The sequence below is a fragment of the Podarcis filfolensis genome (genome assembly GCF_964270895.1).
Source record: "Podarcis filfolensis genome assembly, chromosome: 3".
Lineage (NCBI taxonomy): Eukaryota > Metazoa > Chordata > Lepidosauria > Squamata > Lacertidae > Podarcis > Podarcis filfolensis.
In genome coordinates this window covers 61,532,818-61,558,922 of record NC_139606.1, presented here as the reverse complement: position 1 = coordinate 61,558,922, position 26,105 = coordinate 61,532,818, and the positions used below count along the sequence as shown (strand labels likewise).

Here is a 26,105-nt window from a genome sequence, read left to right as displayed (position 1 = left end):
ATGTTTGATATGTTTTATACGCTTCTTGGATTACAATATATATCCCTGATCTTTTCATTATATTCAAGTATCACTTTTTAGTTGAGAAACAGATGCCTCAACCCAGTTAAACAGAGGGCAGCAAGGATGGATAGACAGGTGTCAATCAACCACACACACAAAATGAACATTGTTACACATAGCCCAGTTCTTCAAGAACTCCTGTGCTGCAACATGTTTCTGTTTTCTTGGAATTAGATCACTGGAAACTTATGGTATTTTTGTGGTACATGGTTTTATATATACACACTGAACATAGGAAGAGATGGATGTAATTCTGACAGATGACCCAAAGTCAACTGCTTCCCCATCTGCTTTTATGAGAGGTAGCTTCCAGAGTCTAAAACTCAGCCTCTGTCTCTGACTTTGTGTCACTCCAAAAAGAAGTGGGTCTTTTCTCTTTCACACATACACCTGGATGACATCACCTCCAACTAGAAGGAGCGGTTGCAGAGAAAACTACAGATCCCTTTTGCTGTATTGGTATCACCTTCTTGAAGTGTCTCCAGCTGTTTTAACAACAACAATAATAATAATAATAATAAAGCAATAAAACATCAAACTTTTAAAAATTGCTTTCATATGTCTTTTAAAAGTCAGATAGTGGTTTATTTCCTTGACATCTGATGAGAGGACATTCCACAGGCTGGGCGCCACTACCAAAAAGGCCCTCTGCCTGGTTCCCTGTAGCTTCACTTCTCACAGTGAGGGAACCACCAGAAGGCCCTCAAAGCTGGACCTCAGTTTAGTTTCTGTAGCAACATATTGCCCCCAACTTACATGACAAAGGAGATACTAAACAGACCTGGCCTTACCTAGCAAAATAAATTGGCCTGACTATTTCCCCAATCTTCCTCTGCTCCAGGCCTGTCTTACAGCTATAGGATTGCACAGTTGGAGGAGAACCCGTGAGTCATTTACTCCAACATCAATTCCCATTACTATATTACAAACTCCACAAGCACTTCTGTGTACAACTACATGAACATACCTCTCCTATCCTGCCACAAAATGTTGCAGTGTAGGGTACTCCAGGACAGTCCATTTCATCCCCACCTCCCTCCCAGTTCTCCCCTGAACTCCCCTGTTAACTTGTGCACATTGAGCATGCTCAGACTTCAGACCTTGAAACATTTTCAAGCCACCTTCTGTGTGAAAGGCGCCATTTTGGCTACATAAACATCAGCACTCAGATATGTGAAATAATATTTGTTTGTTTATTTGTTTTTACTATCACTATCATTATTATTTAGATTTCTTATCCACCTTATACCAGAGCTACAACAATATAAAACAAAAAAGATTAAAATTAGCTTGAACAATTTTAACTGATTAAATATATGGCAGAGCTAGAGGAGAAGAGGCTTTCCACTTGAAACACCTGTTGTTTTGGTACACGTTTGTACACTTCACTCTCCCAAGCCTATCCTCTCAGCAGATGAAAGGTGCCATTAAATTTCAAAACCACTCAAAAGGCTTCCATGAGAGCAGGAAAGCCAACTTCAATCACTCCTATCTAATGCAACGTTGAACTTATCATCTTGGTAGAGCAATTTTATGATGTGGAAGAGATCAGATCACAGCAGCATATCCTCACCCTACAGTTTCTGGTCTTCAAAGGAAAGTACTGTATTCAGAACTGTCTTTTTTTAGTATTTCTCAAAAGAATGGCAATATATTTGGAAAAAATACCTCTTACACTTTCTCTTTCAAAGGCTGCATTAAGTTCCATGCCTTGTTTCTACACTTGATATAATCTACTAATTTAATTTACATGGGGAGCATTGTGACTTTTGAATAACTTAAGAATACTCCTTGTACCATATAGTTTTTCTGAGGGTGTAGGCCTTGGGGCCTCCCAAGTGTGTTAAAAAGCATTTCAGAGACAAACCCTGCAAAAGATTAGAGATTGGACGATTGTGTCCATATTAAGCAGTTGGGGAAACATAGGAAACTGTGCTATTTTTGTTCATATTTTCTGTATATGAGAATATGATTTTTCCATCAGATGACTTGGGCAGGGGCAGATTGGTTCAATGGGGTAGTTTACATAAATCCATTTGGTTGTGGTACACATTCCAGGACCTATAATCCCATGTGAGAGTCACTGTAAACATCACAAAACAGATTTAAAAAGCATTCACTTTACAATTTAAAGAGCTTCTGAGCACTGTTTATTCTCTATAGAACTTTGTAGGGTTGTTTGTTTATCTCACCGATACAGCTGTTAGCTTTTCCATTAGCTTTATTTCTATCTTTTGGGTAAGTGGTGATTTGAAATCGGTATCTTAATGTTGCTGAAGATACCGAAAGGATGAAATATTGCAAATGCTAGAATACAATTGGAGAGGAAGCGTATCTGACTTGGTAATACCTGTGGGCTTTTTCTTCTGGACTCCTTGCATTGCACTTTGTAATTCAACTACATTTATAGAAGCAGTTGAAACACAGCAGTTGGTACCTAAGAAGAACCCTTGCTGGAGGAAACAAAAGACCTATCTAGCCTGGCATCCTGTTCTCAGTGTGGCCAACCAAGGACCTACAATCAGAGTTCAAGAACACACTCCAGTCAGGCAAAAACACTTAAGGTGAGAGCAAAGTAAAGCTGGTAAGGGCTGTGGCTCAGGAAGGTGGGAAGAGTCCTGAAGGTCAGATAGTGAGGCCCCTGAGTTTCAGGTTCTCCATCCCTGCTCTAAATGCCTGTCCTTCTCACCTTTAAAAAGCCACTGTTACAAACCACCTGCAAAAGGTTTCTATATTTCAGCTGCTTTTAGGCTAGGGATGGGGAAGCAGGGACCCTTTGAGTGTTATTATACTCCAGCTCCCATCATCCCTGACCACTAGCCATGCTGGGTGGGCCAAGTGGGAGTTGGTGCCAATGACATCTGGAGAGCCACAGGTCCCCATCCCTGTTTTACATCATCTGTTGCTTACATCCCATTGCATTTCCCCTTCCTTTATTTTCCTAATGTTTTAACATTTTTATGAGTTTATTGAATTTTGTTGCATTTTATGAAGTGCTGCAGGCACAAATTTGCAAGGGGTGTGTGTTGGCTTGTGTTTGTTGCTACATTATTGTTACGAGTAGGGCAGCCCTATCAGAAGTAAATCCTGGCAATTTCTTTTAGATTTACTGCCGAGCATAGGAAAAGAAACAGCTTTGGGAAGATAAACAGTTACTACTGTCCTCTGTAATAATGTCTCCAGTCTTAAGTCTAGAAGGATTCCATCAGACCAGGGACTGAGCCAAATTCTTTTTGTCAGCCATATATCAAGCCCGACTTCCCACATGCAATCAATTCTGCAGTAGCCAGCTCCTTCTGACCATATTTCAGGTATCTCATTTGTCTCTGACTATCTTTATGATGACTGCCACCATCTTGGATGGCATTAGACAAATTTATGAAGGAAAAGGTTATCAGTGGTTACCATTATTAATGGCTATATATTATCTCCAATGTTAGAGGCATTTTCCTCTCTGCATTCTAGTTACTTGAGATAATAAGCAAGAGATTGCTGTTGCACTCATGTCTTCCCATAGACATCTGGTCAGCCACTGTGAAAACAGAATATTGAACTAGATAGACCTTTGGTCTAGTCCAACAAGGATCTTATGTTTTTATGATTAGATGACCGTATAAAGTATCCATATCAAGAGTTTCTTCTCTGCACTAAAGCAGAGATGGGAACCTCTGGTCGTTCAGATGATGCTGGGATCCAAGTCTAATCAGCCCCAGCAAGGCCAATGGCTGGGGGTGTTGGGAGTTGTAGTCTATCAAATACCCGGTGGGCCACAGATTCCCCATCCCTGCACTAAAAATGTGCATCACTGATATATGAAATATTTTAGTTTGGTAAGAAAAGATGAGATTGTTGGTGTAGATTGAGCTCATATAATTTATCTGCTGTCTTGCCGAGTTATAATGGCATCATTATCATGCTGTCTTTCCATAGAAAACCATGCTCAAGGCTGCTCACAACATCAAAACGTTTTGCATCGTTCACTAACAGCTACAAGACATAACAAAATCCAATAGCAATATAAACAACAAACGAATGAAAACCTATTATGTTAATAAATGTAGAATAAAAAAATTGACTGATAATTCAGAATATGGTCAAACAAATAATAATAATAATAATAATAATAATAATAAACCATGAGCTATGTAAACAGCAAAAATAATGCATTTCCAATACTAAATATTGACCACAGCAAATACCCCTAAATAATTCTCCACCCTGATGGTCTCCAGGCATCTTGAACAGCAGAAGCAACCTTTGTTGCTGGTGGCAGTCAAGGAGGCCCCGTCCTCTCAGGCCAGTTGGAAATGGGCCAAATAAGGAGAGATCAGGTCTTGCAGGACTCACAGTGAGATGAGGATTTCTTCCTTTTCAAAAACAGTTTTCTAGGTGAATATATAGAATTGATTGCATATGGATCTGCTGGCAATTACCCACAGACATCCTGCGGATGCCAAGTCGCTGCAAATGCACTCACCCAAATTAGATATCCCTCATCCTAGCAGACTGCTCCAGTATTGTATGAATACCAGTCTTCCCTCCACTGGGCTTAGCTGGTTATTGCTTATCCAGTAAAAAGATTCAATTTATGGCATTTTATATTCAGAAGGCTGCGCATTGTAAAGAAGCCAAATTAAATTGTCAAGTCAGCTGAAAAGCAATATATTCCTTAAGCCGAGTTCCCAAATGGCTTTTAACGTTAAGTGTAGTCAAGTAGGGTCACTGAGCGCCTGCTTTATTACACTGCTTGCCATTAGATCTTCATTTGCCCAACCAGCCTCTTGAAGCTGATGTTTAAAAGATTTGCTGATCAGCTCTCCTAGTAGAAACCAGCCATGGCAATACCTTTAAAAGTGGCCCCTAATATTATTTAACTTGTGAGAATTGGGTTAAGGTCTCGAGTCCCTACTCCCCAGAAACTCACTATCAGATGCAATAAGGAGCGAAAGCAAAAACACATATGCAAACCAACCAATGGATTGTCAGTATCTTCTGCATTGGACCGATACACTTTACGAGCCTACTGACACTACCCTGGCACAAACCGGTCTATTGCATCAACTGCAGCCATTGCCACAATAACTGGTGTAGTAGTGTTGCACAAAGCTTTTGCTTAGTATATATCTGGGTGAGAATGGTGGCGTAGGAAGATCAGTGCCATGGGCACATACCTTGGTAGTACAGAAGATGGAGGAAACTGGGGTAGGAATCCCAAATAGGGTGTGTCCTAGAATTACTTCTGGGGCAGGAACCCCAGAACCCGCACTACCAGTATCTACCTCTCTGGAAGTAATAGCTCTTCCTTCTTCTCTGACTATGAGGATAATTTCTCCTAGTAGTACCCACTACTACTGCCCAACAACCAAGCAGGAAAATCCCCAGTGCTTGACAAATGGGGGTATGGAGCCTTTAAGTTCCAACACCTTTCTCCAGAGACAGCAAAGCAAGAGGCAGCTCGTTGTCTGCAAGCCCACAGAACCTCCCTGTTCTGTTCACCTTAGACTGTTTCCTCACCTTGCTCCTGGATCATGATTGGACTTAGGCTGATTCCCTGTGCTTGACCTTGGTTTGTTTGGACTGTGCTGCACCTGCAAACCTGCCCTCCTTGGCAAGTACTTTGGCTTCTGCCTTTGGTGACTGGGCTAAAGGGTAGCTGCCCAATCAGCAATCCCACATCATTGCCACTGATGATGGCCCAGCCTCGTCCACTCACCCCTTCTCCAGAATCTGTACCTACAAAGTGCTGGCAACTGTGCAGTGCTCAAGTCTAATCCTGAGGTACAGGCCTGGAGCAATCCCATGAACCCCATTTGTGTCCAGTTGGCAGAGCCTTGGGTTTCAACTACTGCACCAGCTTCAGTTTTGAATGAAGATCTTTTAAAATAAGTAGAGTTGACTTTCGCTGCTGGGGTGCTTAAGGCAGTGGTTTGGAGTGCTGCATGTCAGGCTTAGAACCAGCAATACCAACACAACCTTGCAAGCATGAAGTCAGCTCTTCCATTCAAGTGAATGGGAAAGCCCAGAAGCACTGAACAGATGTGTTTGTAGGAAAGTGGTGATGGCCACTTGTGTAGATGGCTTTAATAAGGATTATACAGATTAATGGAAGATGGATGAATGAATGGCTGGTAGCCATGATAGCTGTAATGGAGCTTCTGTCCTCTAAGCCAATATACCTCAGTGTGCTTGATGCTGAAAAATCAAGAAGGGATGGCCATCACCTTGAGGCCACTGGCTGAAAGCCTAGCCAAGTAAGTACAATGGAAATAATTGGTCCTTACTCCCAGATAGGTGGGGATAGAATTGCAGACTTGTTTGTGATAGTCTAAGTGTCTTTATGACTGCTATCAGAAGCTTAACTCTGGACTCTGCCACTTTGGTCTCATCCACCAAGGCCATTCTTAAGCCCTTATGTGATGGGTTGCTAATGCAGCACTGTGCCCGTTGAGCCCTTTCATAGCACCTGACGTGTCCCTTCCCACTAATCGCTGCTGAAATTAAATGAAAAAAGCCTTGTATTATACTCTCTAGCAGGATTTTATCAAGTCTGTTGGCTGGCAGTGAGAATGAGTGTGCAGACATGTGCTTGTGGCATGTATGGTTGCCATGCATTATATGTGTGTCTGGTTGTAGTGTGTGCCTGCATGGCTGTGTTTTTGTAATATTGCATGGTGTTCAAGACAATTTCTCCAGTTTGCATATGTGCCCACGGACCCTCAAAAAGGTGTCAACCTCATGTTATTATCGAACCCTCAATTTTATGACTGCAGTCCAGAAGATGCATCCAGTACAAGGCAATGTGCACATTTTCCCAATTTTGTTATGTGCACAAGTTTATGAACAGATGCCTCTTTGGTATCGGTTGTTCATGAAGAAAGAACCATGTCACTGTATTGCACCATTTTCCCCTTCCTGATAACAGCTTTGCAATCAGACTTGTGAAGCAATTGATCCATACAGAGAACATTCTTTTCTCATGAAGATTATGATGCTTATCTTCCTTGTGATAAATTGCATTGACACACTTGCTTTCTTATGGTCGTGGCTTTATTTCCACAGGGAGCTTATTAGGTATTGTAATTTTTGCATGAGAGACTAAAAGGAGCTAGATAATGAACAGCCACAGTATATAGAGGTGATTATTTTATAATAGGTTTCAAATTTTGTGAAATATATATATTATTTTTCTATTTGTATAGCTGAATGCACAAATTATTGCATAAAAGATACATTAGAACTATGCTGTGGCGTCATTTTGGTGGTTTCAGCTCAAGCCATTGATTAATATTATTCCTATTCTGTATTTAATATATTATGTTGTAAGTATTTTTTTAATGGACATTACTCAATTTCACTTTCAAATTTCATATTCAAATGTCAGACCTAAAACCATATTAATTAAATTGTAAGTGCTGCAATATCTAAGACTCGGCTTTTTCATTTCTTTTAATTAATTCACTAGACAGGTGCTCTGGGGGGGGGGCGGGTTCACCCCTGGAAAAAAATCTCTACTTGATTGGAGCTGCAGGGTGAGGCAGTTGCACAATTCATTTACAACACTGCTTGTTGTCATATTCCACAGTAGGAGGAGGACCTCCTTTGCAAACTTTTGTGTGGGTCTGGTGCCTTTTATCAGTAAGCATTGAATCTCTACCCTTGACCATTGTCCAGTCCTGATTTGGCCCTTTCTACATGATATGTGAGAGGAGGATAGAGATGCTTTGTAGTATTATGGCATAATCACCTAGTTCCCTTTCAAATTATACCATCACAATAGACAGACATATCATCTAAATGTAAGAGACAGAAGTAGGTAGCCTTGCAGTGAAGAACAGCAAAGCTGCACCCTCCTTTTCCCCAAAGCGTACTGGCATTTATTTATTTTTTATTCCACCAGACATTCCTTCAAAGATGGTATCTCATATTCAATACAGAACTGGCATTGATTGGAGCAGGTGTTTCTGATTTCAGCACACATGTATCAAGTAATCTGAGTTAAAATTATCAGGTGCTATTTAGTAAAAAGCTAAACCCTTAAAACATTTTATATCACTGTGTTGTTGTTGTTTTTTTAAACCTGAACCAAGTTTAATCCATTTTGTAAGTTATCTTCTGAATATGGAACAGCACAAGAATCAGAGCTGGCCTGCCCATGGGGTGGGGTGAAGCTCCCACTTCAGGTGGCAAAAGTGCAAGAGGTGGCACTCCTTCTGCCCCACTGCTGCCGCCGCCACCAGAACGCCCTCCTCTCACTGCCAAGAGGGAGGCGTTCTGGCACGCTGGCTTGACTCAAGGATGAGGAACCTGTCCAGATGTTGTTGCCCTCCAGCTCCCATCATCCCTGATCTTTGGCCATGCTGGCTGGAGCTGATGGGAGCTGGAATTCAACAAGATTTGGAGGACCAGAAGTCCCCCATCCCTGACTTAAATCTTCATAGACTATCGGCTCCATTAGCCCAGCAATATGAACTATGTTTGCATGGGTGAGTACCACACTCCTTCACCCCACCCTCTCCTGACTGACATCCTTCCAGAGGGTGAAAGGGAAACAAGACGGCACGCGTTGATTACAACAATGACTGCTCTGAATGAACAGCTTTGAGATGACCTCCAGCAAACTCATCAAGCATGAACACAGAACTAATTGATGGGCAGAGTTGATTGCTTCCTCCTCTCCTGCACTTGAACAGGCTTATGGTTAAAAAACCAGAGGCAGCAATGGGGAAAGCAGAGCTAAGTAGACAAGCTCCATTCAAGAGCATTACAACTGCTGGGAATATTTAATATGATAGATTCTACATTATCAAAGAACAAATAATCTAGAGGTTATACCAGCAAAATGTTCTTTCTTCTTAATTTACTTACTTGCTCACTTTACTTGTTATAGCTAGGTCCGTAAAGAGACTAGATGGTGCTGCAGTGTGCCTTGGATTACACTCTCCTCAGCCCCACTCTTATGCCTGTCCCCAGCTTTCCAGGACTGAGAGATGCAATGAAAATGGCATTAGCGCATTATGAAAGATGCTATCTCCCTTCCTTATGATTTTAAAGCTACTTTAAATTGGTAGTGGAAGATACTAATGGCAAAATAAAGGAGGCAAGGAGGCAAGGCAAGGGATGTGGATGCTAGACCGATGACCATAAAAAAGACCCAAGAAAATTAACACGGCTACCTACCTGTAACCAAGAAAATTATGTCGTGATTGTAGGTATGTTAATGCATATTAAAAGTCAGTTCCTTTATTTTATTTCTGGTAGATTTTTTTCTAAACGAAATTAGGCAGATGCCACATTCCAACCAAAACTTTATTTCAATGGGTTTAAGCATGTTTAATTCTGTGTTGGATTGTGATAACGGGAGCTTGCACTGCCAAACTGTTTTTTGTTCCAAAGTCCTTTGATGACACTGTTTCTCTCTCCCTACCCTCTTCTCTCTCTCCAAAATCCTACAATGATTGCAAGGGACTAAACCAGATACATGGACATCTCAGCCAAAAGCACACGGACATCTGTATGCCTTTTGTAAAATGTCTTTTCCAAAACAAAAACGAAAAACCTCCAAAGCAATAGCTAGGCTGGTTTCCTTGCCTGAGTTCTTATAATGCCCCGCTTTGTAGAGCTACAGCAGGTGCTGCTCAATAGCATATTCAATATGCCATATTGACACAAAAATTAATGTTTATTTTGGAGAATGCCATTGTGCACCACAACCACTCATTTATTATGGCAGCAAAATGAGAATTTGTCTTTCTTTCTTCAGTTTCTCTCTGACGTGCCTACTTCTGTCGACAATAAGTGTTTCCCTCAATTCTCAATCACCTATTATAACTGCCAGACCAAATGTAGTGCGCCCTTCAAAATATTCTCATGTTAAATTGCTCACCCATGTCTTTAGTCTGAAGAATGGCAACTGCTGTTCCCAGAGGAGAGTGCTGACTCTTTGATACATATTAAACAGTACTAAGCAGTGTGGGTCTGCAGGCACTGTTATTAATAGAAATGAATGTCTCAATGGCCAATGATTGACAGTTCTTTTGCCAAACAGCACCAAGTAAAATCATTCCAAGTAAGCAATGCCTACAGTACAGTGCAGTATGTTTTCACATGACTGAGATTAGCTGACTCTGAGGCCAATTTCATGCCAAGAGCTTTCAGTAATCATACAGGAAATGCAGATAGTGACCAATTAATGGGAGATAGATGTAGGAAGTTGCACCTATATTTTACAAAGTGATCATTTACTCCTAGCCACCCTCCTGACTGGCATCCTGCCTTATGTTTACCATATGACTGAACGCCATGCGGCATGAAATTGGTCTCAGCAGGGCAACAGTCCCATGCCAAACCAATCTGGGCTTGATTTTCAACCTGTGACTATCCTCTTGATTCCATCAGTTCTGGAATTGTAGTACAGTACTTTCCCCCCATTAACTAATTGCTTCACCATTGATTATGTCAGCGATTCCTATGCTTTCTTCCTCCTACAGGCCACTTGAAAATTACGGAGGATCTTGGTGGGCCATTTAATGATTTTGCAGCCTGTGCCATGCTAGATGTTGTATGATTTTTCATTGTATTTTAATTGCTTCTTTTATTTCTTACATTTTGCATTCTATTGCATTACAATTTGAATTCTATAGAATTCAGCAACACAATAAAATACAATGTAAGAAATGAAAAGCAATTAAAAATCAATGAGAATATTTAATGCGATGGATGTGCCATTTTCAACTATAAATCCACAAACACACCATGAATCACCTGAATGAAGCTCAGTCGTACATGGACCACAGTTTGAGAAGCCCTAGATTATGCAGGGACACGGGTGGCACTGTAGTCTAAACCACAGGGCCTAGGGCTTGCCAATCAGAAGGTTGGCGGTTCGAATCCCCGTGATGGGGTGAGCTCCCGTTGCTCGGTCCCTGCTCCTGCCAACCAAGCAGTTCGAAAGCACATCAAAGTGCAAGCAGATAAATAGGAACCGCTCTGGCAGGAAGGTAAACAGCGTTTCCATGCGCTGCTCTGGTTTTCCAGAAGCGGTTTAGTCATGCTGGCCACATGACCTGGAAGCTGTACGCCGGCTCCCTTGGCCTATAAAGCGAGATGAGCGCCACAACCCCAGAGTCGTCCACGACAGGACCTAACGGTCAGGGGTCCCTTTCCCTTTACCTAGATTATGCTATATATAGATGTGGGAGCCCATCCAGCATCAAGTCACATGCAATTAGTTGTACACAAAATGCATACAGTGGTACCTCTGGTTAAGAACTTAATTCGTTCTAGAGGTCCGTTCTCTGATTTTCCCAGGAGAAAGATTTTATGAACCAATCCAAACTCACCCTCCCTCACACCTTCAGAAATCCTTTTCCTTATACAGTGGTACCTCGGGTTAAGTACTTACCTAATTTGTTTTCCTTATACAGTGGTACCTCGGGTTAAGTACTTACCTAATTTGTTCTGGAGGTCCGTTCTTAACCTGAAACTGTTCTTAACCTAAGCTACCACTTTAGCTAATGGGGCCTCCTGCTGCCACTGTGCCGCCGCCACGCAATTTCTGTTCTCATCCTGATGCAAAGTTCTTAACCAAGGTACTATTTCTGGGTTAGCAGAGTCTGTAACCTGAACCTGAACCTGTAACCTGAGGTACCACTGTATATATAAACTGTGGTTTAACCCACAGCACCACCCGCGTCCCACAAGCAGTGGTGTATAATGCCCTAAAACATACACCTAAATCTACGAAAGGCATGTCATGCGCTCTGTCTCGTTCTTACACACACACAGGATCACAAATACATCTGATAAGTAAATTTAAAGTTTAAGTCCACTTACTCGTCTCCTCACCACCCCAACAAAAATAAAAACTTCTTAAGGCATCTGTAAAGCAACGCATTTTATTACCATGTCTCATTCTCCAGATTAATTGAAGTCTTCTATTTATGCAATTAAAATGCCTCAGCACGAGGCAATAGTTATATCATTTTACATTACAACAGTCTCTTTCATTGACAAAAAAACCTCCTCTGGGCTGCATTTACCAAATCCCAATTTTTTAAAAGCTGGGAATTCTTAAACACCCATGTTAAGCTATGAACAGAGATAGAGCATAACCACGCATTCTCCTCTGTCTCTCTTTTTTACACTGTACAAGTTTCACCAGCACACTTTAAAAGTGTCCAATACTGTTGGTATTTTCAGATATTTCTACTAGCACTTTTAAAAGCAGCAAACCAGGACTTTCCCACAAAGCATGTGGAAAAGGCACCATATTTGGTGGTAAGTTAGCACTTCATAGCCTCCAGGTACCAAAAGAGTTCAGTGGTCAAAAATCAAGTTATTCTCCATGGCTTGTTGAACATATTTAAAAAGGGATCTGGAATCACTATTCTGTGCCTTGGCCAACTAATTTACAAAGCAATTAAGCCTTCTAATTTACTGAACCACACCTGCCTGCATATAATAGAATGAACCTATTTTAATATTCAAGGGTAGATAATGTTATTAAATAACTACATGTTTAAATGAATGATAAAGCAATGAATTTGCTAGAAGGAAAACATATGAATATATGAAACTAAAGTATGTCAAATCAGGCCATTAATTCATATGTGTGTGTGCGCGCACAAGTGACACCAGTGATTCATACTTCCTCATTTCCAAGAATCCTTGTTATCTGGGGAGCTTCTTTCCCATGGAACCCTTGTATGTTGAAGGGAATTCTGAGGGATTGTCTTGGAGAAAATACTGGGTTCATGTGCACTGGTTAGGTCTTCTGGGCTTCATTGTCATTTCACCAGCACAGTCAATGCTCTCTTGTGTTTGGACATGGCTGGTTATGGAAGATTGGTGGGCAATCTAACTTTCAGTGAAATTAGACCACCATTACAGTGGTACCTCGGGTTAAGAACTTAATTTGTTCCGGAGGTCCGTTCTTAACCTGAAACTGTTCTTAACCTGAAGCACCACTTTAGCTAATGGGGCCTCTCGCTGCCGCTGCTGCGAGATTTCTGTTCTCATCCTGAAGCAAAGTTCTTAACCCGAGGTACTATTTCTGGGTTAGCAGAGTCTGTAACCTGAAGCGTCTGTAACCTGAAGTGTATGTAACCCGAGGTACCACTGCACTGATCTTCTCATTGCAGGATACCTGGGACACCTAAGCAGAGGAACTACAAGGTTCTCTGGATCAGGATTTGAAAGCCACTTGTTACTCTGACTGCTGTCAGCTCTCCAAAGTCTCTGGTGAGTATTCCTCAATCCTGCAATCGGAGATCTTTCAATGGGAGGATGCCCAGAATTGAAACTGTGACCTTCTGCACACAACGTATGTGATCAGTTTGGATCATTTAAATCACAGCCAAGTACTCTATTGATGTCAGTCAAATTTTAAATGCAGCCACAGTGTGGTCCAGTCTGAAGCCATTTAACAATTATGGGCTAAAGCCCACCAAGCACAGATATAACCTAACCTCCACTTGCTTCAACAAGGCTTTAGTGAGCATAAAAGCCCAGTGAAAGAAACGGGCAGGGTGGGAGTTGCACTGAATTCTGCCTATATAGGACTGAAAATTGTGCCTGCAGTGAAAAAGCATGGTTAACTGGTGAATTTTGCCTATAGTCTCTGTCTTTGTCCTTTTGATTGTTCTCAGTAGCATCTCAAGGAAAAAGGGTTTCATTGGGGAATGTTGGATGGAAGGCCAATTTCCCTACTTCAGCACCTTGCTTTCTCCTTCTTCCCTTCTTCACAATACCCAAATCATGAGAAGTAGTCTGCAAATGAAATTGGGAGTGGAACATGGGGAACACAGCAGCAGGAGTGGAAGAGGCTTTCATGTAGAGGTCAGGCCTATCATCTTTGAAATAAAAAGAGCATACATGTGCTTGCCTTTTGTGTGACTCATCTACGATTTGTGGCATGCTCCTAGTTTGTAGCAGGAGTGGCATTGCGTGGGCAAGCTTTGGGTTCACAGACATTGTTTGTAACAAACTTCAGGATATGGAAGCACAGTTTACTGCTTCAGATATTGGCTGATTTGCATAGTTAAGCCAAACTATGGTTAACTGGGACCATGTCAATATGTGGGGGCTCAGAGAAGAGCTTGCAGCCACTTTGTTCCTCCTTAGTCTTTTTTACCCCCACCCCATGCTGAACTAGAGTAAACCAAAGTTTGGCTTAGTGTGTTGTCCAAACACAGGGTTGTGGTTAAGCTCTCTCACTAACTATGAGCTGCAGCCAAGGTTCATTCATGCTATAGAATGTGATTAGAGCTTAACCATGAAGCAACCCCGTTTAGGGAAGTTTTTAATGTTTGATGTTTTATCGTGTTTTTAATATTCTGTTGGAAGCTGCCCAGAGTGGCTGGGGAAACCCAGACAGATGGGCAGGGTATAAATAATAAATAATAGATGATGATGATGATGATGATGATGATGATGATGATGATGATGATAAACCTTGGCTTAGCTTAGTGCAGGAGTAAAGAAATAATAATAATTGAGGAGCAAAGTGGATTTGTGAGCTCTTTTGCAGGAGCCTACATGTTCACACAGCCCCAATAAGCCATAGTTTGGCTTACCATGTTGTGCAAACCAGGCCAATGCCTGAAGCAGTAAAATGTGCTTCCAGATACTTCAGTTGCTGCAGCCACTGTCCATGAACTCAAGGCTTACACATGCAACCCCGACCCTGCTATGAGTTAGAAACACATTTTGTTTAGTGCAAACAAGGCTGATGTGTTGAGGCAAGTGTGTGTGTGTGTGTGTGTGTGTGTGTGTGTGTGTGTGTGAATAATTTCTAGTAGATACATATGTTAAGAGTACCCAGACCATATCAATATTTTCTTGTTACCCATTCAGCTCTAGAGTAGCATTCAGGTGGATAAGAGGAACTCAATCCAGCTTAAGGCTGCTGGGACTTGGACGTGTGAAACGATTGCCTCGATTTATAACTTGCTGCTTGGGGAAGGTTGAGGGAAGCTCTGGGTTGGTGGTGGTGGTGGTCTCACTGCCACTGCCTCACCCCACCCCATCCCTGCCCCTCACACCTGACCTCATCAACTCCTTTCTACAAACTTTCCTTTTGAATGCAGCCCCAAGTCACCTTATAATGCTTCTGTTATAAGACAAAAGAAAGTACTTTTTCATACCACACACCATTAATGTATAACATTCACTATCACAACGTTTGTTGATGGCTGCTAGCACAGAGGGCTTTGAAAGGGGAATTCAGCAGATTAATGGAGGATTGTTTTGCCAATGGCTGTACAACAGCCTCAATTTTCAGCAACAGTGTGCTGTTGAATATCACCTGACAGCAACTGTGGAAGAGGCTGTTCCCTTCAAGACCTTCTTGTACACTTCCTGAATGCATCTGGTTGGATAATGTACTAGGTGGACTTTTTATGTCCACATTCCCTCAACCTGGTGTCCTCCATATATTTTGGTCTACATTTCCCATCATCCCTGATCATTGGCCATGCTAATGGGAATTGATGGGAATTAGAGTCCAACTACATCTGAAGGGCACCAGTTTGGGGACAGATGGCTTACGTTTATTCATTTATTTCATAAAATTTATATACCTGTAGATCGTAAGGAGGGGGGGAAACCCTCAGAGTGGTTTATTCTTTCAATAATCCTGCACTGGAAATACATTTTAAAATAATACACAACTTCCGAACTTTCCAGTGCACAAAGTATTTTTGAACACACTGAGTTTGCCTGTTACCATGAATGTTAACTAAAAATAGACTAGTTGAGAAAGTTGAGGCCAGCTGGGATACAGAAACCTCAGTCCACCTCCCACACCTCTCTCATCTTGTCAGCAAAGGCAGAATAGGCAGAGAGAAAGTGGGATGGTGCCCAATTATCAGGAAGATCTTATTATCTTACTTCCATTCATTCACTGCAAGGGCTGTCCACATAGGGGTGGGACTTGCAGTATATCTGGAAGATGGCAAGTGGGATCCGTGAGATGACTCACGGTTTTTGCACTTCCCATTCATTTAGCTTTCAAACCACAGAGAATCCAGTGATACTTCCTTTTGAATTACCTTTTGGACAAATCTTTTTAGCTTTTGCTTTTGGGTCTCATGCTTTTAACTGCTGAGAGTAATTCCATTAGTACTTCAGGGAGTACTTACAGAGGGACACACTATTAATTCAATCAAGTTGACTTATGTGAATATAAAAGCAAGCTGTGGTGTGTGGTGGGGGCACCTGCTTGGTGGTCCAGGCCTGGTTTTGATCTCAGAGATTTTGATTTCAGTGAAAGTCCACAAAAAAATGGGATTTCACTGAATCGAAGCATGACCATGGTGCCTTTGTTCCTTCAGAATGAGGTAAAATCTTGCTAATAAACAATTAAGATTTGTCTGTGAACATATGAAAGCATCTGTCCTTCTGTACTCCCACCACAAGGAAAACAATGCACATACCCTTGATTATTTGCTAATAAATTATTCTTCAAGGACTTGGTAGCTCCTCATTCTCTACTAGGTAATCTTTCTTCATATAATTAGCCCCCCTAACCAACCTCCATACTCCAAGGTAGGCATCCTTTAATGAGCTGTTGGTAACTCCTTCAGAGTTGCCACCATCAGTGACAATGGGCGCATTTCCTTGTCCCACTATGCTGTCCTTCTCTTCTGTGCTTTGCTGGTTGCTTCCATTTGCTGACTCCTCCATTGGTGTCTCCCCATGCTCTGTGTCCTTGGAGATCTCCTCCATTACAAAAGGTGGCTGCTCTCCATCACATTCTTTCTTCTCCTCTTCCCTAATTTCCTTCTCCAAGTCTTCGTAATGACTCTGCTTTCTCGTTTCCATGTACTTGGCCACACAATAAATGATGGAGCCTATGGTATTTACCACCACACCAGCTATAAACAGCTTTGTAGGCTCCACGTCGCTAAAAGCCACCATCCCGACCGTGATGGTTGCGATGCTCTTCACGACCCCAACGAAACTGGTGGTTACAGCCGAGTTGATGTAGGTGCAGTGGAGAGTGGTAAAATTCATGGCACAGCCAATCACGACACACACAATAAAGGTGCAGGTCATGGCAGGATCTTTCCATCCTGGGAAGGACCAGACATTGATGGCATCCATGCTGGCAAAGGAGAGGATGATGAGAAAAGGTGTGGCAGAAACAGCAATGGCATACTGGGCCGTAAGGGGCCCATAGTCACTATCTGCACTCGTCTTTTGAATGAGTACCAAATAGGCTGCGTGCACCAGCACAGCCAGCACTCCAGTCAGATACCCAATAGGATCACCAGTCAGGTCACCCGCACCTGCCGATTTTGAAAGAAAGAGAAAGAAACATGCATTTACATGCCAGGATGTAGGGACTCTGCCTATAGCAACATTTCAGAGAGATCACGAGTCTAGTTCTGCAGGATCACCCCTCTTCTCCTACAGCAGGCGATAAGGTCAGTGCCAGAGCAATTGCAGCAGTAGCAATGAGTAAGACTTTGAATCTCAGGCCGTTTGCCTTGAGCACAAATGCAAGATTTCACAGGGGTCTCTAATGTTCATATTCAGCCCTCATTTAAAGGAATTTTTAGCAAGTAACTACCCACAAATACATGCAGAAGCCCACTTGTTACATTCATTCCTATAATGCTTTGAATAGAAAGAGTTGAATTTACTCAGCTGGATATGTAATATTGTAGAGCCGATATCTGCTTGCATTCCCTTTGAGGGAAACAAAAGGATTGACGGTGCGGTGTTTGACAATAGCTTAGTTTGAGGCACCATGACAGAGCAGTCATTGCTTGTTTTTACACGTGGTTAGGGTTTTTGTTCTGAGTTTCACCAGTCAAAACAGTTTTGCATATTTGTGTGGCCCAGAAAAGCCAAGGGTAGCAGGTGATTTGGCTACCGCTGCAAAAGATATACGCACCTTTTTTTTAAGATTATAGGGTACACCTGCTGGATATGGTCTCGGATGAATACACTGCACCCCTTCCAACTCCCAAAGCACCCTTAAAGCTGTTTTTAAATATTATAAATAGATTGTGATGGTAACCTATTCACAAATACACTCCTGTAGATTTGTTTTAAAAATTATCCTTTGAAGTTAAACCAAATCACCTGTCACCTGTGCCAGAAGATGCTTGGCATCTCCTCTGGTAAATTTTAACACTCCCTCAATTTGTATGAACTTGAGCAAAGAAGTGTGGCAAAGAAGTAAGAAAACATAGTGAACAAGCTTCTTCCTCTCCCTGCAACAAGGTTTCTCTCTCCCCATCTCCCTCCCCTGTGATTGTACAGTGATCAAGGTACTTATGCCATAAGAGAGGAAGCTGTTCCTTTTCCTCCACAGATAAGAGCACCTGAACACACTCTGGGTCATCCAATTATTACAGAATATAGCCCAGCAGCCCATGTTAGTTAGCTGTCTGTGACTGAATCCTTCTCGAAGTGAGTGGGGAGGAAGTCCAGCGCCTGGTCTAGCAGAATGAGCAGGAGGGTACTCAGATGCAGCAGGGCTGCATTTCCAGATTGTGAGGTGAATAAAGGTCCACATTACCATCTAAAGAGTGCTGCCCCCTTAAAAGCACTAAGTCCAGAATCCAACTTTGGCCAACTGCACTACTGCCTTCTATGGAAAGCAGACACAACTTGAGCAATCTGTCTCTAGATAACACCCTCTCATGAACAATCAAATAGGGGAAAATGGCACAAATATTTATATAGGGGAAAAATATAGAAGTTAAGTTACTGACTGTCATTGTCTCATAGTGATTTTATGTAAACTGCTTACAGGGCTTGATGATTAAGTGGTACATAAATGCTCTTAACTAATAAAATAAAATAATATCCAGATCTCTTTGTAGGGCAAATATTTCTTCATTTGTGTGCTTCATTTTTTCATATCCTTTTAAACTAAGCAAGAGTTTATTTCCAAGGTGAGAGAAAATATGACACCCCACTTTGTTTAATAACCAGATAAAAAGACATTGGGAATTGCTGGTTAATTATTCTATCTGCACAGTTCTTGCAATAGCTAAAGCATTATTATTTTTTAACTCAGTCATATTCATCCCAGCTTAACTATCCTTGAGGATTCAGAACTAGTTCTCACTTCTGAACATGCATACATGTATACATGAATTCTGGCAATCCAGTTATTCCTAAATAGAATTTACCCCTGTCTATTAATGGCACTGGTAATAGACTTTAATTATAGGCTGTAGAGACAGTGGCACTGCCTGACGGATCCATAATGTGGATTTTCTCGAGAGTTTTTCCTCATCCTTAACAACAGCTGCCATGTGACAGACAAGCTAGGCAGCTGCAAATAAAATGGGGCTAGCGGAAGAAGAGGGCTTGGGGGAAATCAGCTGGGCCACTTCAGACATGACATTTCTCCTGCATGGAGATAATCCCCATAAAGGAAAAATCACGTCCATGGGTCATGCATAGAAAACACAGGAGTGCAAATTTGACTGACGACAGATGTACTGCAGGTGTACTCAAGTGTACATATTTTGCTTCTTACATGGAGGTGATCTACCTGTGTGTTTTTAGTTAGAAAGAGCCTTCACTGAACTCTTTATTATAGAGAAAATGAGTATTTAAAAAAATTAGAAAACCCATGACATAGGGGAAGGGGGTGGTAAGTTGTGATGGAAGTGGGGGGCAAGTTTGGGTTAGAACCTTGGCAGCTTCGGACATAGTTTGCATTTATGCAAACAGTGCACATACATGTGAGAATGGCAGACAGATGTGTAACCTGACATAAAACTAGCCATGTCAGGGAGCTCATACTGTGTGAAGCAGCCCAGAGGCAGGCTCTGCTAATGAACAGAACTGTATGCTTGAGTGTAGAAGAGGAAGGATGAGACAAGACCCTGCCACTGGGAGGATGATGGGACAAGGAGTCATGGGAGAAGGAGCAGTGGTAAGAGTGTGGAGCTATGAACTTTGGCGAGGTACTACTAATCTTCATATAATATTGGCTGAGAAGATACTGATGACTTTACTGGGGTGTTTTGAGGGGTGGAGATGGAATGGGAATTGGTTGAGGCTTGTAAGTGTGGAATAAAGTATTTGAGGGGATGGGAAGAAACTACATTACATGTTTTTACATCTCTATCTTTTCACCCACCTTCCAACCTTTATAGTCACTTTATTAAGGACTGGACAGTGATATTAGGCTGAAAATATATTATCATAAAAATATACTTAAGGGGTGGGAAAACTGCTCTGTTGAAGGTTGGTGTGGAAACATGATGTAGGTTGAGGCGAGCTCTAGAGATGATCAGAGATGTAATAATAAAAGCTAAGGAAGCGTGGAAGGAGGTAAGATAGAGGTGGCATGAGGGTCGCAGCAGGAGTCAGTGGGAATCCAAGCGAAAGACCAGAGTGGAGAGAGAAAAGGGACGTGGTGGGTGATGGGGCTGATGAGTCGGGAAGTGATGGGGTGAGGAAAGGACAGAGTGGGAGGTGATGTGGCTGCGCTGGGCATGCCAAGGAGCTGGATATGAAGGGGGGAGGGGGCGATGAGAGGGGACTAATCGAAGGAACGAGGCAGGACAGGGTAGAACCCGCAGGATCCTGGTGAAATGAGCCGTGCGGACCGAGGAGGAGCTGTGGCGAGGCTTCCCTCTCTCTCCATCACTCACCTGCCAGAGCCGCCCCGCAGGTGGTGATGAGGACGGCCACCAAGACCCCGACGGAGGGGATGCCGTTCTTGAGCACCAGGACGCCGATGAGGAGGGTGACGAGGGGCAGGCAGCGCTTGAAGACCACGTACATGGGCAGGCTGAGGCCGCGCAGGGACCAGAGGGTGAGGCTGGACTGGAGCGTGGAGAGCAGCGTGACCCCGGCGAAGAGGCGCGCCAGGCTGAAGCCGAAGGGCGGCATGTCCAGGGCGCCCCGTCGCCGCAGCACCTCCAGGCTGAGCGCCGCCGTGGAGCTGGTCAGGCACTGCAGCAGCGTCAGGAAGGCGAAGTGGTAGCGGGTGATGAGAAACTTCAGCAGGATGTTGAGCGAGCCGGAGAACACCCCGTGCGCCACCGCCACCGAGATGCCCAACGCGCGGCCCCGGCACAGCTGCATGGTGCGTCCTGCGTCCTCCTTCCCGCCCGCCGGAGCCGGTGCTACCTTCCCGGCTGCTGCTGCTGCTGCTGCTGCTGCTGAGGACGCCGCGATCGCCCGCCCCTCGCCTGGCGCTGCTGGAGGGCTCCGCGCCGAAGCAGCTGCGAGGCTGGAAAGGGCAACTTTGCTGTGCGCCAAGAGCGCGCGCGGAGGACGGACTGGACGGGGACAGTGATCAATAGAGGCGGGCGGGAGGGGGGACGGGATCCGCGGGGAAATGCCTCTGCAGGCTCGGGAACCTGCTGCCTACACCATCGCCCAGCAGCTCCTCTTGCTGACGCAGAGGGGGGCTGGCTGCCCGGGCGCTTCCCATTACCTTAATTAAATGGGAACAATTGGAGTGCATTGGCCGCGCTTCCTTCTTGACCCGCGTGAATCATGGATTCGCTTTGTTCCTGGAAGAAAAAGGGAGGAGGAGGAGCGGGGCTGAATCAAAAGATCGAGGGGTAGGTGGAATCCCCCCTCCACACCCTTCCAACTGCCACCCCCCCAACCTTTATCTTTAAAAAGGAGAGAGAGGAATCCTCATTAAGTTTTGTCTCTCCTTCCAAGCGAAAACAAACAAACCAGTCCTGGCGTGCCTCGTCGAATATGTCAAGCAACCCACACACAAAGCCCAAAACACAACTTCCAATTTATAGGTTAGGCTTTTCCGTGCAGTTCACTTACGCTAATGGAATAGGCATCCATCCTTATTGAATGAATGTGGGTAGGGTCCTTTATAAGGCAGTACAAATATTGATCCAGTCTTGCGCCTGGTCGCTTTTCTGCAATCGACAGAAAGAAACAGGTGCCTCGAAAGCAGCAGCAAAGAGTTAACCCTTCACGGGGAGGTGTGCGCGTGTTTGGAGTCTCAGTGCTTCGGCAAATTATCAATGAATGCACCACAAAGCTTAAGGTAATTAAATAATGCGGTGATTTCTGAATAGCATATTATCTCTGTTTTTAAAAAATAACGCTTTGAAATTTCACCACAAAAGAAAACCAATTGCCAATGTATGAACAGGGAGAAGGGAAAGTGCCCAATGGGAACTTTGGAGTTGGGAAGGATCTTAAAGGAAGCAGCCGACTGGGGATGCCCTGAGCTGCAACTACTACATACACCACCTCCAGGATGATCCCGGCAAACCCGACGTGGAACTCCCAGCCCAAACATCCACAAGCGCGCAGCCATAACAACTCAGCAAGCCACCTAAGCGCGTCTGGGAAATGACTCCGCCTGACACCTGCCATCACCCAAAGGACTGCTAGAAGAAGAAGAAGAAGAAGAAGAAGAAGAAGAAGAAGAAGAAGAAGAAGAAGAAGAAGAAGAAGAAGAAGAACTGGAGGAGGATGTGGAAAACTTATCGCGATCTCTCTACTCTCTTCCCCGCTTTTTTGTTTTTTTCTTTTTTGTTTGCAAAGGACTTTGAAACGGAAACAAGAAGCGAGAAGATTACGCACGGATATTAAAAGATCCATTTTCCAAGCGCATGGAGTAAGACCAAGAGGTTAATTTTGAGCTACTTCTACGCGATTATTTGAACAAACAACCCCCTGCACAGATTTGTACATTTTCTAATTATGCGAATACGGTGGACAGTCAGCGTCTAGGACTTTCTTCGGTGATGTGCTGCCCAATCATGTGCATCTTTTCTCGCTTTGTTCCGTGGGCTTTACTTAGCCAAGAAGGTGAAACTGAATATCCTCCTAAATCCAGGATCCTGTGTCTAGTTTTAGTCCCCTAGCAACTGATACTAAGGGCTCCGTTGGGTCTGCGCATGGCTAAGAGCCTCAGATAGACCTGGGTTCTATTAGACCTTTTCCAAGCGGTCTAAGGCTTAGTCGCTAATAAAGCATTGGGCAGGAACGCCGGTCATTCCCCCAACCCACTTCGTCAGTCAGGATAGGGCCACACCTTGAGCGGGGAGAGGAGCAGCCTCCACACTGAACTCCCCTCCTCTTGCTTGTTGCACGCTAGTTGTGGGTGAATCACAAACCCTGGCCTGAGAAAAATGTGGTAGACACCACCAGGGCAAAAATATGAAAATACAAATAATTGAATTACTGTATTGATGCATTACTACATTTATTAATATCACTGTGCTGTTTTCTGTGAAGAACACAAGAGCAGTTCTGACTTCTAATCTGGTCCAGCAGCCTGTTCTTCGCAGCTGCCAGCTAGATAGATAGATGCCTGTTGGGATCTTGTACCTATTTTGTATGCTGCCTGGATAATTTTACTGATGGGCATCTACATAAATTTAAAATAAAACAACTACTCTAAGCATGTTAAACAAATTGCTTTTAAATTTCACTAATTTACTATTTCATCCTTAGGACTTACAAGTCTAGCTACAGGCCTGACAGCAGAGCTGGGGACATCCTTAATGACCAGCTACAAAATTCCATTAACTCATGCCCAAAACTTAGTACAGTTTTAAAAAGTTGTGATGATAATGTTTTAAATTTATAAGGTAGAATGTTCCTAGCAATACCACTCATCCCCTTTAAACAAATGATGCAGCAAACGTATAATAGTTTGCAGCCCCCATTGATTCAGCAAGAGCTGCTAGTCACCATGAGATGTGGGGGAGGGGTTTTTTCCTTTGTGACCCAGGGACCAAATACAACCCTCCAGGCTTGCCTGGCTCTCAAGACTCTCCCTGGGCCAAGGATGGGGAACCGGTGGCCCTGCAGATGTTGTTGGACTCCAACTCCCATCAACTCCAGCCAGCATTACCAATGATCAAGGATGATGGGAGTTGTAGTCTAGCAACATCTGGAGGCCTGTAGGTTCCCTATCCTAACCATAGACTATCCTTCCTCCCCAAGTCGTATCCCTCACCAGCCTTACTCCATGTCCTCCATTATTTTATTTTCCTGACCAGAATATGTTCTTGTGAATGCCCCTTGCTTGCCCAGATGGAGACTTGTGTCCATGTGTATAGAAAATTATTATTTTTCCATGGCTGGAATTTAGCCAACTGTACAGAGGCAAGAGTCACACCCACTACTTCTGCCTCTGGTCCCACACATCACTGGCCTCTGGGGAATTCTGAGCTTTTGGCTGAAAAGAGGTCCCGTCGCCCCCACTCTAAGAGATAGCAACTTGGTTCAGAGTCACCTTGTGGTTCTCATGGCTAAATGGAGATTTGAATTCATTTCCCTTTCTCCAAATCCAACATTCTGTCTGCTACATCATGCCTCTCTTGATATGATTTGTTTTAAATATTGTTAGCATAACCTTAATGCACGTTCTGAATTTCCTCACTATGATTTCACGCTTTTGTGACCATGCTGGGGATTATGGGATGGACAAGCGTGTTAAATGTAGAACAGAATGAAGAGCACCAGCACACCAATTCTAGATAAGATCTTGAATGAAAACAGGACACACTGCTGCCAGTTACCATTAAATTGCATTAAGGGACCCAGTGGAGGGGCTGATAATCTCTTTTCCTCTGAAATCTCAATTTCATGGTGATGCTGGTGGAAGAAGACCCAGGCATACGCATGGACACGGACACACGCAGCAAGGAGGCCAAAAAAAGGCTCTATTTCTACACTTCTTTATAATTTAATCATTGACATTAATCACCCTTATCTGATTAATCCGTTTGCAGGAAAATAAAAGTTTGCTGAGCTTCCAACAACAAATATAATGTAACAGAAAGTAACATGAAACACACACACAACAACAACAACAACAACAACAACAACAACAACAACTGAAGATTGGGGACACACACACACAGGTTTGGCCCTGACATTTCCCACAAATTTTGCTTTGTGATGGATTTTGATGGTGCTGGGTTGCTTTAACAGTTTATTATTTTATGAGCCCCTGCCCCCCCCATGAAGGAAGTAAATAATGTACATTCAAATTGGGACCTGTAGTTTGCTGGTGCATGGAGTCATACAATTTTCTAGGATATTCCATTCTTTCCTCCCTTTCCTTTGGTTTCCATTCCCCTTCAACCCATCAGTCAGCATTCCATGGTCACTGAGCATGCTAAGTCTTCAGTGGCCTGTTTTGGGGATTTTCTACCACCAACCTTATGCAGGAGGGGTTGTTTCTTTCCCCTCCACCACCACAAACCTCCAAGCTTGCTGTTGTCTCCCTCTTGTGCCTGGATGATGCCATTTTGGCTACTTAAGGACCAGCACTTCGGAGAAAACGTTTGCTATTAGCATAGAGGATGCTGTGGAATTTGGCACAGTAAATGAGACCGTTTGGGATGTTTATTCTTGTCCCCAGACAAGGACAGATACAATAAAACCTGTGCCACTGAAGATTCCTGAGCAAAAACTGGCCAAAATTTCTGAGAGGGAAAAAATTACCGTATTTTTCCTTGATTTCCCCCCCAAAAAACTAGGTGCGTCCTATGGGCCGGTGCGTCCTATAGGGCGAAAAATACGGTAAGCGGCAGTGGCTGCAACACTGGCTCACCTTGTCTCACTTCCAAGCAGATCTCCAGGAAAATTAGCTACTGCTTAGAGACATATGCTGCATAAATTGAAGGAATCAAGGCACAAGGATATTGTTAGAGGGTGGTCTGAGCCCCAAGTCCTTTACACTGGGCCCTGGATACCCCCCTCAGTGCCTTTAAAAAACTTTTAATATTTCAAAGTTTTGCTTACAGGTCAGTTTCCCCTCTGGAAGTTGGCCTAAGGTGGCATCCATACATATAAATTAGCATATGTAGATTTTAAGCATGTGTGTCATAGGCCTGTTGTCAGTCTTTTAAGGACCTACCCCACAGGTCAGACACATGACAAATAATCTTTTGGAATGGAAGTTTCACAAGGGGGAAAGTGTGAAGGCATCACATTCCTTCAGGTTCATGTTCACAGGTATTTCCTGCCAAAACTTCACCAAATTTTCTGTTCCCGTGGCAAGATTTTTTTCAGCCACATTCACACAGATCATTCAATCACATTCCACTGAGAGATTTCCT

The 26,105-nt window shown here is 43.3% G+C and overlaps 1 protein-coding gene across 1 annotated transcript; it reads right to left on the bottom strand.

Annotated features, from left to right (window-relative positions):
• Positions 1-11,943: 11,943 nt before the first annotated feature.
• SLC35D3 (solute carrier family 35 member D3) lies at positions 11,944-21,274 on the bottom strand. The gene is made up of 2 exons (XM_083604142.1): positions 20,691-21,274; positions 11,944-17,351 (listed from the first exon to the last, which is right to left on the bottom strand). Exons 1-2 carry the CDS (start codon positions 21,124-21,126, stop codon positions 16,525-16,527), a joined length of 1,263 nt encoding a protein of 420 aa, XP_083460268.1. The 5' UTR covers positions 21,127-21,274; the 3' UTR covers positions 11,944-16,524.
• Between the last annotated feature and the right edge of the window lie 4,831 nt (positions 21,275-26,105).